The 13603-nt window shown below is 41.6% G+C and overlaps 1 protein-coding gene across 4 annotated transcripts; it reads right to left on the reverse strand.

Annotated features, from left to right (window-relative positions):
* Positions 1-1326: 1326 nt before the first annotated feature.
* On the reverse strand, positions 1327-13177 carry LOC107590060 (uncharacterized). Of its 4 annotated transcripts, none has more exons than XM_016278677.1 (3): positions 13050-13177; positions 11973-12096; positions 1327-3382 (listed from the first exon to the last, which is right to left on the reverse strand). In XM_016278677.1, the coding sequence occupies exon 3, from the start codon at positions 3378-3380 to the stop codon at positions 2565-2567; it is 816 nt and encodes a 271-aa protein (XP_016134163.1). In that variant the 5' UTR covers positions 3381-3382; positions 11973-12096; positions 13050-13177; the 3' UTR covers positions 1327-2564. The 4 variants fall into 4 exon arrangements, with proteins under 4 accessions (XP_016134163.1, XP_016134162.1, XP_016134164.1 ...); XM_016278676.1 differs by having other exon boundaries at positions 11973-12099; XM_016278678.1 differs by lacking the exon at positions 11973-12096.
* Positions 13178-13603: the final 426 nt, after the last annotated feature.

Consider the following 13603-nt stretch of genomic DNA (forward strand, 5'->3'; position numbering starts at 1 on the left):
ATATCCACCCCCTTCCTCTTGTGTTAATCAACTGTGTCACACCCTCCACCAAACACCAACACACACACACACTATAGGGGCCCCCATGCACCCACCTATCACTGCCCTAGCAGTGGGGCCCTAGTACTTACTTCTGGTTCCTTGAAGGGTGCTGTGAAGCCAGGTGCCAATTTGAAGAGCCATTTATGCAGAACGCCTTTTTAAAGCAAACACAGGCCTTTTTTAAAATGTTGTTTTCTGATAAAATTTTGATAAATCTTTAAATACTGTTACAAATGTATTCACCACTTCTCCAGCTGCTATAGAGATACCTCAAAATGGAAGTTCAAAGACAAAATTACATAGATGGCTGATGCACACTTGTTTCTCTGATGCATAAGGTCTACTGAACCGCCCATAATATCCTAGCAACCACCAAGTAACCATCCACAGCACCCTAGTAATATTCTATCGTCTGTCTGTCTGTCTTACAAACAAATATGTGAACGACCCTAACCCATCCAGGTCAGCAGTAATTGTATCTGACCAGATTTGCTGCTCCAAGGTACAATGCAGCAACAGGGAGCACCCTAAATGGAGGGTGTTGTGTGTTGGTGTTTGGTGGGGGTGTGACACAGCTAATTAACACAAGGGTGGGATAATTCTTCTCTCTAATCAAATGAACTTGAATGGTTTATAGCACCCCACCCCTGCACCATTTACATTTGTAGTTTTTAATCACTGTTAACACCTGCTATAAACTTTAGTTATGCCATGTGAGATAAAATAATACACATATATAAAATAACAACATACAGTACATTTTTTAAATTATGGCATAACATTACAACAGTTAAACAGTGAATTAATTTACAAAGCAAATAAATATTCCAAATGATGTAATAAACTAAAACAGCACTGAAACTGTATGTTATCTCTGTGTTGTTGCCTTTATTTAAATTTGTTAAAAACAATATGTATATTGAATGTTGAATATATGAATATTATTTCAAATAAATCATACCTAAACTGCAGCATTTTATCACTGTAAAGAATTTTCATGTGAAATTGCAGTTGCACCTGTAGAGGGCATTATGCTAAACCGTAATGTTCATTAGCTTTTTCTGTTGATCAATACAATTTATTTAAATAGATATAAATAATAGATTGTGAAAGTCATCAGGTTAACAGGTTTTGTCTGATCAACATTACAGCTAATGGAATAGACTACTAATAGTCTCAGAGGACTCATTGTTATTTTAATCTACTTGATGGAACAGGGGGAAAAAACACACAGAATCCATACATAAAACACAGACATTTTATTAATTTAAAAAAGTGAAAAAAAAGTACAAGGTTGCTGAAAATTTTACAAACAACAGATTTGTCCTTTTCTTATATGGTGTAATATACAGTTTCTCTCAAATCATTACATCCATAATAATAATTTAAAGAAATTTCATGTGCATGAATACAAATTAATTTACAAATTCACATGCAGCCGTACTAATTAATCTTTTAATAGTAGGACAATCTCAGAATACTGAAACACCAAATCAAAGCAAAGAAAACAGGATTTTCTGGGTGTGTACAAACAGTCTCACATGATAACAGTGCAATTCTACATTGGCCTTTTGCCATAGTTCTGAATATCAAAATGATATAGGTCAGATTTTTTTATTGTATGGTCTGTTGTTTAACAAAGGTGATTCCTAACCAGGATATTTAATCATTTATCCTCCAACCGGACTATCCAGTTTACTCTAAAGCTGATATTTGTGCTTGCAAGCTGTAACACCATGCTATATTTTTTAAAACTGCAACACAAGGGCCTGAAAACAAACATGACAGCCATTTTCAACATGACTCATTTTGTCTTTGTTTTCAGAAGGTGGCAGTGAATTATTACAGGCAGCTTAGCCATTTTGTTGTGAAATACTAGTGAACGAAGAAGCACTTGCTCGAGACATTATATAGAAATAACAATTGGACATAATCTCTCTCAACATATCCATGGTGGAAATACATCCTAATCCTAGTCATAATCCCAGTGTTTGCTGATCCTGTTTCCTAATAAAATCTTGGAAATATCATCAAATGTTTGATAATATTTCAAGGAAGCATGGCATATTCATTCTGCATCACAGTAGATGCCTAATATGCAAATTTGCTAAAACCTTCCCAGCCAAATATAGTTGTGGACACAATGAGATTCTTATCTGTGAATATTATGGATTGCTGTCATCTTTAAACTACATTGAGTTTCATATATTAGAACTGCAATTTTGATTATGATTTTTTATTTTTTAAATCTCACCAAACAATGTTAAAGGCATCAAACAATCAATGCATTTATTGATCACGACTGGACATTACTGGACTGACTCAGTCATCATTGACATTCATAGTAACTCTACACTATGGTGTGGTATTAACACGGCACCATCTATAGGGTCACAAGTTTAAAAATACATCAAAAATGTATATGCATATAAACCTGAAGTGCAAAGTAATAATTCCACAATAATTGACGTTACTCTATGTGATATTCAACCTCACCAGAAAGAGATTTTTGCAGCCGTAGATTACTTTTCGGCAATGGCGGGCAGCATGCATGCGCGAATGCGGGCTTCCTTCCATGCGCTGCGGCACTCTGAGATCCAGTGGGACACTATGGTCTGTTTGTCCATGCAACGACTGCTCTTTCCCCTCCAACCAGCAGGGGCGCCATCGAGCTTGTTGGGAATACCACTACATGTGGCCAAACTGCCTTCATCCAGCTTCTTCCTGCTGAGCGGTGACCGTTGCAGGACTGTCACCGCAGGGACCGTCTCGGGCAGGCAAAGCTCTGGGCAGCTGCTTTTTCGCTGGGTGCCAGGCGCCGGGGAACAGCATGGGAAGGTGTCGCTGCGTGGCCGGCGTGGGGGAATGCTGCCCCTTCTGGTGGAGAGCGCTAGAGCACCTCTGTGGCTGTAGAGGTACTCCAGCGGATCTGCAGGGCCTGGGATGTCACCTCTGCATCCGTTGTCCTCCTCTGGGGCAGCCTGGGCCTGCAGAAGTTCTGACGGAGCAGATCTGGCGGTATCTTTCTCTTTATGGGCTTGTTCAACTGTCTGGTCGCTGCTTGTGGAGGTGTGGGGCTGTGAAGGTTGCAGATGCTGTCGCAGGCGGTGCAGTCGTAGGCAGGACTTTGGGGAATCCAAAGGGCCGATGGAAAGGATGTCACAGTCGGGCTCATGCAGAGGAAAGGTGGGCCGGGCCAGATGGCAGATGGAGAGGAAGTAGTCCTGTGTGGTGGTGTGCTGGCTGTTGGTCTGGTTCAGGTCCTGCACCAGCTCCTCATAGCCCTCCCTGATGGTGGGAAGGCTGCGTTTAGCCAGTAATCTGGACCTGGGACGCATGACTGTAAAAGTGGAAATAGTGGGTCATTAAATAGATACCTAAATGATAGAAAAAAAATCATAAATAAGATTTCTTGATAACACTTTACAATAATGTCCCGTTAGTTAACATTAACTATACAACGAGCAACACATTTTCAACAGTTTGTATGACAAGCATTCGGCTATTCAACATATATTTACGTCACTGGTAGTTCCTGTTGTACTGGGTCAGACTATGAAGTAGAGGCTAATTTAGTCCCCCAAAAAGGCTTTCCTATATAACTAAAATGGTTCCCAGTTCCAAACACGCCAAAAAGTGGGTACTACCCGGCCAATAACAGGAACTATGAAAATGTTCCTCCGGTGTAAAAGGCCCTAATATTAAATCTTTTGATTTTAATAATGTATTAGTAATTTATAAAAAAGAAAAAGAAAAAAGGTGATTAATAAGTGCTTTAGAAGTATTTTTCATTGTTAGGTCAGGTTAACGAACTAATGTTAGCAAATTAAACCTTATTGCAAAGTGTTATCAGTTTCTTTCTATCTAAGCTGTTTCAACATAAGCAATGAGATTAAATGGAGAGTAAAAATGTGCAAAATTTTCACTGTGTATTGTCAAAATTGTAGCGTAGTATGAAGCACAGTTCACACAGAAGGCATTTTTAAACCAAGCAGCTTTCTGTGAATCAGCGTGACCAACTTGAACCCGTAAGCAAATTCTGCTCTCAGAGGAAGTATTACTGGACGTCATTATAAGTTGGTTTGAACTTCTTTACTAGGTGCTCAACACATGTTCAACTACACAGATACTTCCGGTACACACATGTACGTATTGTGTAACACCACATATTATGTATCACAACATCCCCCCCGTTTAACATAAGAGTGTAAACATCTCAGACAACCATGACAACAATATATATATATAGTCCATAAACCAGGGTTGTCCAAACTCGGTCCTGGAGGGCCAGTGTCCTACAGAGTTTAGCTCCAACTTGCCTCAACACACCTGACTGGAAGTTTCTATGGCTGTGTCCGAAATCGCCCCCTATACCCTTAAATAGGGCACTATTTGAGGGAACAGCCATTTTTAGTGGTGTCCGAAACCATAGTGGACGTTCTCGAGTGCACTCATTCAATCCCACAATGCACTGCAAAAACGAGTGTACAACTGGTGCACGCTCAACGGCTAGAGAATGCCCATAATGCACCGTGAGAGTCCGCCGAATGAATTCCTGCATCTCGCCAGAAGATGGCGCCCGCAGCTGAATAATAAATCCGTTCATGCGCACATCCATGGCGTACAGCGTAATGTACAACACGGGTATAAATTCATTGTAAATTGATTATTAAATTGTTTGATTAGGGTTTATACATCATTTCCATGACAGAGTTCAAGATAAATCCTTTATTCTTACTACTGCAGCTGCTAGTTTGCTAGTTTCAAATGATTAATAAACAGCAAGCACAAACTATGCAAAAGCGGCATTCCTTCCGGTGAGCTCAGTGTCCGAATTCACTACTCATTTTCATTCACTCCTTCTAGTGAACTGAATTTGTGACCTAATGTAGGGAATAGTGAATGAGGGTATAGGGGGCGATTTCGGACACAGCCTATGCCTAGTAAGAGCTTGATTAGCTGGTTCAGGTGTGTTTAATTAGGGTTGGAGCTAAACTCTGCAGGACACCGGCCCTCCAGGACCGAGTTTGGACAGCCCTGCCATAAACAATAAGACGTTCCAGGCTCTTTATTTTTTTTTATTTTTATTTTTTTTCAGTGGAGTGCACATTATAACAGCAATGAACATTAATAAACTGGTTACTTACAGAAATAAACATTCAGTCCATATTTGGAACTTTTCATTTAGCTTTACACAACAGTCCTTGTATTGCACTGGCTTAATTATGATTCATCCAGACCTTGTGCGTGTTGGTACTGCTGTCTCATTGCCTATATTATCTGTTTTTGTTTCAAGAGGTTGAGTGATTTTGCTTTCGACTGTATCCTTGTGGCTTTGTTCAACCACATCTCTTTTAGGTGTTTGCACTTTCTTCTGGATGTTCTGTGTTTGTGTTGTATACATCTCACGAAGATTGCCCCTGGTACATCTGATTGTGTTTCCATTTGGTGTTTGAACCAAGTAGCTTTTTGGCTCCCTGCACTTTTCCACAATAGTCCCTGGGTGCCATGTTCTCCTCTCCTTGTCCAGCACTCTTATACACTGTCCGCGGAACAGTGGAGGTAAGTCTCTACCACTACATTGATCATGATGTGTTTTTATCATTGTTGATTTTTTTTTTCCAGGTGTTGTCTGTGTTCCAGTTTCCCTGGATCTGCATGACTTGGTAGGAGTGTGGTGATAGGTCTGCCAAGGAGCAATTCTGCAGGGGATGGTAGATCACTGTCAATGGGCGTCGCTCGCACATGCAACAAGGCTACTTGTACATCTCCTTTGTGTTGTATTGTTTTTTTGATGATGGATTTAATGTGTCTCACATGTCTTTCAATAAATCCACTACTTTTTGGGCAGTGCGGTGAATTTGTGGTGTGTTTTATTCCCCAATTGGCTATACATTTTTTGAAGGGTTGTCCTGTGTACTGTGGTCCATTGTCTGTCATTATTTCATCTAGTCGACCAAATAAAGACATGTAACTTTGCATTTTTTTGTGCAACTGCATGGTTGCTTACTGGAATGGGCATTTCATCAACCAAAAGATATTTGGAATACCTGTCCACAGTAAGTAGTTACTGATGTCCGTGAATCTCAAACAGATCAGATGCCAGGTACTGCCACGGCTTTGTGGGTGTTTTGTGTGGAATGAGCGGTTCTTTTGGTTGTGCGTCTTGGTGCTCTGCACAGGTACTGCAGGACTTGCAAATTTTTTCAATGTCTATGTTTATCTTTGTCCAATACACATTCTCTTGAGCCAACCGGCATGTTTTTTCGATACCTTGGTGGCCTGCATGGAGCTGAATCAGAATGTCGGTGGTCATAGATTCTGGAATAAGCACTTGTCTGCCTTTGATGACAACTCCTGCTTCTATGGCGAGTTTATCTCTGAAAGGCCAATAGCTGCGTAGGTCTTTTGGCAGGTCTTGTATCTTATCTGGCCATCCCTGATGGATTATTTCTTTTAATGCACTGAGCTTGGGGTCCTTTGCAGTCTCAGTTCTGAGATCCTCTTGCTTGTTCGGAGAAAAGTTTACAATTGCGACAGTATGATGCTCAGGGTCTTCAAATTCTGCATCCAGTCCATCAATGCGTTCATCAAGTTAAATATCTTCGTTGTTTTCAGGGTTTGGCAGGCGGCTGAGATTGTCTGCAAGAATCATTTGGTTTCCAGGACGATACATGATGCTGTAGTTGTATCCCTGCGTCTTGATCAGCATTCGTTGCAGTCTGGGAGGAGCAGCATGTAGAGGCTTCGTGCATATGGTGACGAGAGGTTTGTGGTCAGTTACCACAATGAATGATTTGCCATACAAGTATGTGTGATATCGCTGCATACCATACACAATAGCAAGCATTTCTCTTTCAATGTTGCTGTGTCTTGATTGACATTCAGTTAGTGTTTTTGAACCGAAAGCAATGGGCCTGTTGTCTTGCACCAGTGCTACACCAATGCCTCTCTGTGATGCATCTACCTCCAATGTGAGGGTGGTTGCGAGGTTGTAGTATTTTAAGCAAGCATCGACAGTCACTGTCGTCTTTAGGTCTTCAAAGCAATTCTGATAATCACTGTCCCAAATCCACTGTGAGTCGCTTTTCAGCAGTCCTCTCAGATTGTGGGCTTTATCTGCAAACTTCGGAATGTAGGGTGACAGGTAGTTCATCATGCCCATAAATCGATGGAGATCATCCTTGCTTTGTAGCGTTGGCATTTTTTGTATGTCTTGTACTTTGGCTGGGTCTGGTCTGATGCCTTTGTCTGTGTACAGATTGCCAAAAAAGGATATGCTCTGCTGCTTGATGATACACTTGTCACTATTAAACACAAGTCCAGTTTCTGCAGCTCTTTCCATTAGGCTTATCAGGTTCCTGTCATGATCTTCCTCGTCAACTCCACATACTGCAACGTCATCTGCTATGCTGATTACACCGTGAAGACCTTCAAGAATGTAGTCCATTTTAGCTTGAAAAAGGTCTTGGGACACACTGAGACCAAATGGTAAGCATCTCCAGCAGTATCTGCCAAAAGGAGTGCGGAATGTGGTTAGGATTTGTGATTCCTCATCAAGATGTATCGACCAGTATCCAGCTTTTACGTCAAGCTTGCTGAAGACTTTTGCATTTGCAAAATTTGGGTTTAGTTCTTCCAGAGTCTGAATCTTGTGAGGGCACCTCTTCAGGCTTGCATTTAGTTTTTGTGGGTCTAAACAGATCCGCAGCGACCCGTCTTTCTTTGTGCTGAAGGCAAGGCTGGAACACCAATCCGTGTGCTCTTCTACTTTTTGCAGGACTCCTTGATTAACAAGTTTGTTCAACTCATTTTGAAGTTTGTTTTTGATGTGGATACTGCATTTACGTGGGGGGTCAATGCCCCGGTATCTATTTTCAGGCGAAGCGTGTATCCATGTCCTTGCAGGAAGGGTGGTTTAACATTCAGAGTTGTGTATGCCTCATCCCTGGGTGGTTTCACATGGATGCTGTGCATACACTTTGCACTGATAGTGATGGAGTAAAAGTGTTTTTGGTATGCATACTCTTCATCATCTTTAATGCTGTCTACAACATTGATGCTGGATTCATCTTTGTGTTTGGCATGCTGATAGTTCCGAAGCAGGGAATTACATCACCAGTGTATGATGTTAGTTTTACATTGGATGCTGGCTTAAGATGTTCCATGCTTTGTGTCGATGTACCATACATCTGCTTGAATGTACGAAATGGAAGTGTGTTTCCAGATGCCCCGGTATCTATTTTCAGGCGAAGCGTGTATCCATGTCCTTGCAGGAAGGGTGGTTTAACATTCAGAGTTGTGTATGCCTCATCCCTGGGTGGTTTCACATGGATGCTGTGCATACACTTTGCACTGATAGTGATGGAGTAAAAGTGTTTTTGGTATGCATACTCTTCATCATCTTTAATGCTGTCTACAACATTGATGCTGGATTCATCTTTGCGTTTGTAGTCTTTCCTTGGGTTGATGTGGCTTTGGTATCTGTTGCGTGCTCGTGACTTACTCCTTCTGTGCTGGTTGGATAGCTGTCTTTGTCGTCTGCTCTTTTTACAACACTTTGCCCAGTGGCCTCTGTTACCACACATAGAGCATGTATCATTGTATGCTGGACACTGTCTTGGCTTGTGGTTCGTGTCACAGTTTTGACATGTTCGTCCTCTATTTATAGTATGAACCTTTTCTGTGTTTGGCATGCCAAGCTGTTGTATCTGTTCGTTTCCAGCTGCTAAGGCTTCGTACTTTCTCCCCTCTGCTAGTATGTCAGCAATGGGATGGCCTTTGGGCTTGCTGTAGAGATCATTCCTGAGAGCATCAAAATGAGTACTGGCAATGATAAGCTCAACAAGACGTTCATTAAGCTCCTAGTCGGTAAGTTGGCATTTTAATGCTAAAGTTCTGGCTCTAGTCACAAAGTCATCAATGCTCTCATTTGGTTTTTGCCTATCTTGCATGAGATGGAGCCTGTGAATTCTAAAGTTCACATTTAATTTTAGTTGTCCTTCAAAAAAATTCCACAAGGTGTCAGGGTTTTTCTTATCTGCATCACTGAGCCCACTTGCATTGAGTTGTTTCAATCCTTCATCTCCAATTCCTCTACAAATTTTCCAAGCTTGTTCCCCTTCAGTCCCTCGCGTATGAGGTGTGATTTGTGATTATGGGGGATGATTCGCGCCAAAAATAAAATATTGTTTGGCCAGCCTAGAAACAGGACGCTCGTCCTAAAAATAATTAGACGAGCATGTTCTGAATCCAGATCACAGCCTTCACGACGGGGGCCTTCCGTTTTTCCCGATCTCCATGCTGAGTGCAAGATCGTGGGAGAAACCGTACTCATCCCGTATTACAGCCCCACAGTCTCGAATTATTCAAAGAACATCGTGGGGCTGAATGATAAGGTATATGGGGCGATGCCAGTGGTTGAGCAGACGCTTTCGAGCTATCTCTCCCCATCCTCAGCATCGTCCCTGAAGGCCCCGAAGCTTCCCACCAGGCCCGTTAGGCTTACATCGAGTCTGGTTGGGAAAGCTTATACGGCGGTAGGTCAGGCTGGCGCATGTTTGCACACCATGGTGGTGTTACAAGCATACCAGGCTGACCTGCTCAGGGGTGGGGCTGCTGGGCGAGCCGCAGCCCAAGTCATAAAGCTCCTTATATCGCCAGTCTCAAAAACAGAGCGTTGCAACCCGCACCCCTCCACAGAAAGATCGGGGGTCGGGGCGATGCTCTCAGTTGGGGTCTTATAGACCGAAAACGGATCTGCGGACCGTTATTTGTCTAAGAGGACCTCGGCGAAATGGTCCTACCATTGTCAGGTCCCTGAGGGCAGTCCACCTGGCGAGGAAAGGATAACACCTCAGTATACGGTGCCCAATCCTCCTCAGTGCCCTCACGGAGGCTTATTGATACCCCTGCCACCCTCGGTGCTTCAGGGCTCAGTGAGCTCCGACGAGCGAAAATCCCAGCTGCCGCCTGGCAACGGTACGGCACGGGAGAGCTCGCCCCCTCAAGTGAGGGTGCTACAGCAGTCAGGTCGGTTGTTCCTTCAGTGCCCTCATGGAGGTTCATTTATACCCCTGCCACCTCGGCGCTTCAGGGCTCAGTGAGCTCCGACAAGCGAATTCCCAGCTGCCGCCCAGCAACGTTACGGCACGGGAGAGCTCGCCCCCTCAATTGAGGGTGCTACAGCAGTCGGGTCGGTTGTTCCCTCAGTGCCCTCATGGAGACGCGGTGATACTGTGATTGTTTACCGCTGCCACCATGAAGTATTACTGGACGTCATTATAAGTTGGTTTGAACTTCTTTACTAGGTGCTCAACACATGTTCAACTACACAGATACTTCCGGTACACGCATGTACGTATTGCGTAACACGACATATTACGTATCACAACATCAGATTGCATGGATTCCTATTGAAATGACTGGATTTCGGCAGCGAAAATTCTCTGAATGGTAAATGTGACCTCACAAGTCTCTTTATTATCAGACTTTTCTCACTAGAAACAGAAAAGTTGTTTTCATCTCAGCTCTCTAAAAATCATCTATTAACTTGTTAAAAACATTAAAGTCCGCATGAAATCAAAATGGACTTTATTTACTTTATTTAAAAATTGTTTGTCTTCGTAATCTTTAATCAAAATCTGAACATTTACTTTTGCTCTGGAATGGCATTCCTTTTCTGATGACGTCAGTTTGACGGCTTGGGCAGAATATGCTTAAACACACCCCTCCAACCGTTAGATTGCTGTGAGTGAGAGACAGAGAGGAGGAGCGCAAACATAAAACCATGCCCTCTATTCAATATTCTGTTTCAGCTGGAAATATGTCACTACACTGAAATAAAGTCGGCAGCAACTTCCGATTCACACAGACTTTAAAGTTTGTTACATTAAGTGTTATTCTTTCCTAAAAATCAATTGAAGACCCAGTCATAAGCAGCATACTCCGCATGGAGCGCTGCCTCCACATATCGTGTCATAGACCATTTCTCATCTCTCTGAAAACTGTTCTATTGAAATCACAAATAAAATGCAACAAATACACCACCATTTGTAACAGTATTTATCTTTTTAAACATTAGTTGATAAAAGTACTGTTAACTGTTATGTTCATAATAACTTGGGTCCATTAACTATTATTTAAAAATATAAATTTTGATTTTAATAATGTTTTAGTAAATGTTGAAATGAACATGAACTAAGATTCCTACAAACATGTCAAATTTACCAGCACACATACACTTTCACTCACAGACCTCTAATGCATCTTTTGTTGGCTTTGACATTAATAACCCACATTAGTGCTTCATTCATTATTAAACAGCATAGTTTTTGATGTTGTTATTACCTGATCATTCCTTATGGATGCTCTGTACAGTAAATGCCAAAAATCAATGTATATAATGGTTGGGATTTGTTACAGGAATACGTGCAAGCCCAGTCTCCATGGCAACGCCTCTTCCCATCACATCCCAGGCTGTGCTCAGATTTTTATAGCAGTTGGAAAGCACATACACAGACAAACACACACACACACACACACACTGAAACAGCTCCCCCCACACCCCCACCGCCCCATGCCCAAATCATCTGAACACCCCTCTTTATTGTGGCAGACCAATGTAAACAACCCAGCACCGATTCCCACCCTTCCCTATTTTCAACTAATTCTCGGTGCCTAAACCTGTTTGGATTTTCCCAGCCCTCGAATGTTCACAACCCATTACGACGGACATCTGGCTGTTTCTGATGACAATTGATGAAATTCAAAGAATCCCTGGCCTTAATCCTAATTAATCAGAACCTAAAATAAATTCATAATCTATTCTGAAAATAAAACTGGAATTGTGTTATATATGAAGACTATCAAGTATGATGTAATCATTGTTCTGGTTTCTATTGAGGCCAGCGGTGCGTGTCGTGTCCCACCTGAGCGGGGTCTCTCCGGCTGCCTGGAGTTGCAGTGGGTCTCTTCTTTCTCCACTCCTCTTGTCTCGTCTCCTCTTCCCTGATGCTGCCTCCGCTCCCTGACTCAGCTCAGAGCCTCCAACTGCTGCTACACACACACAAAATAATGATTTTCTCCCCCATCTCCCTCCCTCCCTCTTTCTCTCTTGCCTGTTTGCTTGCTCGCCCTCTCTCGTGCACCTCACTCTCTCTCCTCCATTGGTCAGGGCTAAAAATAGCACCTTCATTCCCATCCCTGTGGCTGTAAAGTATCATTTGCAAAATGGATTTTACTGATGTGGTGGGGAGAACGAAAGAGAAGAGGGGAAGAAGTTGGTAGGACAGTGCAAGGAAAAAGAGTTAGACAAGATGAAAACACCCCCCCACATCTGTGATAATAAACAGAGTGTGATTGAAGCATTAATTAAAAGCCCCAAAGAAGTAAAAAAAAAAAAAAAAACCCGACTCGATTGATACTGAGATCAAAAAATACATTTGTTAGCATTCTGTGGGAAATGGAGTTTCATTCCTAATACCAAAGCAGCTGTTTTATAATTCATAAATTATTTTTCCGGTATACTGCATTGCTCTTTTTTTAATGATGAAATAAGCAAGTCAATTTAACACTGATTTTAGAGATATAGCTCTATTTTTTGACCTTGGTTCACTCAATGGTGTTCTTATCTTGAGTGAAGAGAGTTGTTTGTACAGCTATATATAGCTCCATCTGCAGGTATATTGAGCCTTCATTGACCTTTTATCATGTTCACGTTGCAGTCACACGTTGGAAAAGGGCAGTAAACTTGTGAGCATCAATATAACAAACAACACCAACATACAGGGTCGATTCCCCACATGTGGTGCCTCAAATGTTTACAAGTGCGTATAGATTGTATGTGTGTGAATGAAAACTCAACAAAAATACATAGAGAAATCTATTGTATACTGTCTTTCTCAAGCCAAACCAACCTTGTATTTCCCTAGTAAATTTATCTGCCTGTAAACCTACTAGATATACAGATGAAAATGTGACAAAATTTGTGGCGCAAAGTCCTTTACCTGTTATTGTAGACTGTTGTTATGTATATTCCACAGTCGTTGAGTGAGCTGTTGCTGTTATCGGATGATGCCGTCAACATAGACTTCACAAGACTGTCCTGTTTAAGCCACAAACATCATGTTCACTCTTAAAAATGTTTGTCTGACAAGGAAGGGTGTGAGAAAAAGAGAGAGGGAGTGAAAGGGAGGGACATGTCGAGAGGGAGGAGGTTGTTTTGAAGGTGGAGCAGTTTGGAAATCAGAACATTTTACAGACCAGCCCTGTTAAATTCAATATAATCCCATTCCATTTATCTGACTTCTAGTCAGAGGTCAAAAGCTTTGCAGTCTTTTTGAACAAATTCACTGCACTCACGGCAGTGTTATTTTAGTATCTTTGTGATAGTGTCTATTAATATTTTGAATATATGTTTATTTTTATATTTTCAGTTTTCATTTTAAATTTAAAGTTTTATTTTTTTCATTTTTTAAGTCTATATATATATATATATATATATATATTTATTTATTATTATTTTTTTGTTATTTTAGTAGACCAAGTTGAGCTAAATAAA

Source organism: Sinocyclocheilus grahami, unplaced genomic scaffold, assembly GCF_001515645.1.
Source record: "Sinocyclocheilus grahami isolate Dianchi unplaced genomic scaffold, SAMN03320097.WGS_v1.1 scaffold124.1, whole genome shotgun sequence".
Classification (NCBI taxonomy): Eukaryota; Metazoa; Chordata; class Actinopteri; order Cypriniformes; family Cyprinidae; genus Sinocyclocheilus; species Sinocyclocheilus grahami.

Coding starts and splice junctions, on each gene's coding strand:
- LOC107590060 (XM_016278678.1), bottom strand. CDS start 3,380: ATGCGTCCCAGGTCCAGATTACTGGCTAAACGCAGCCTTCCCACCATC.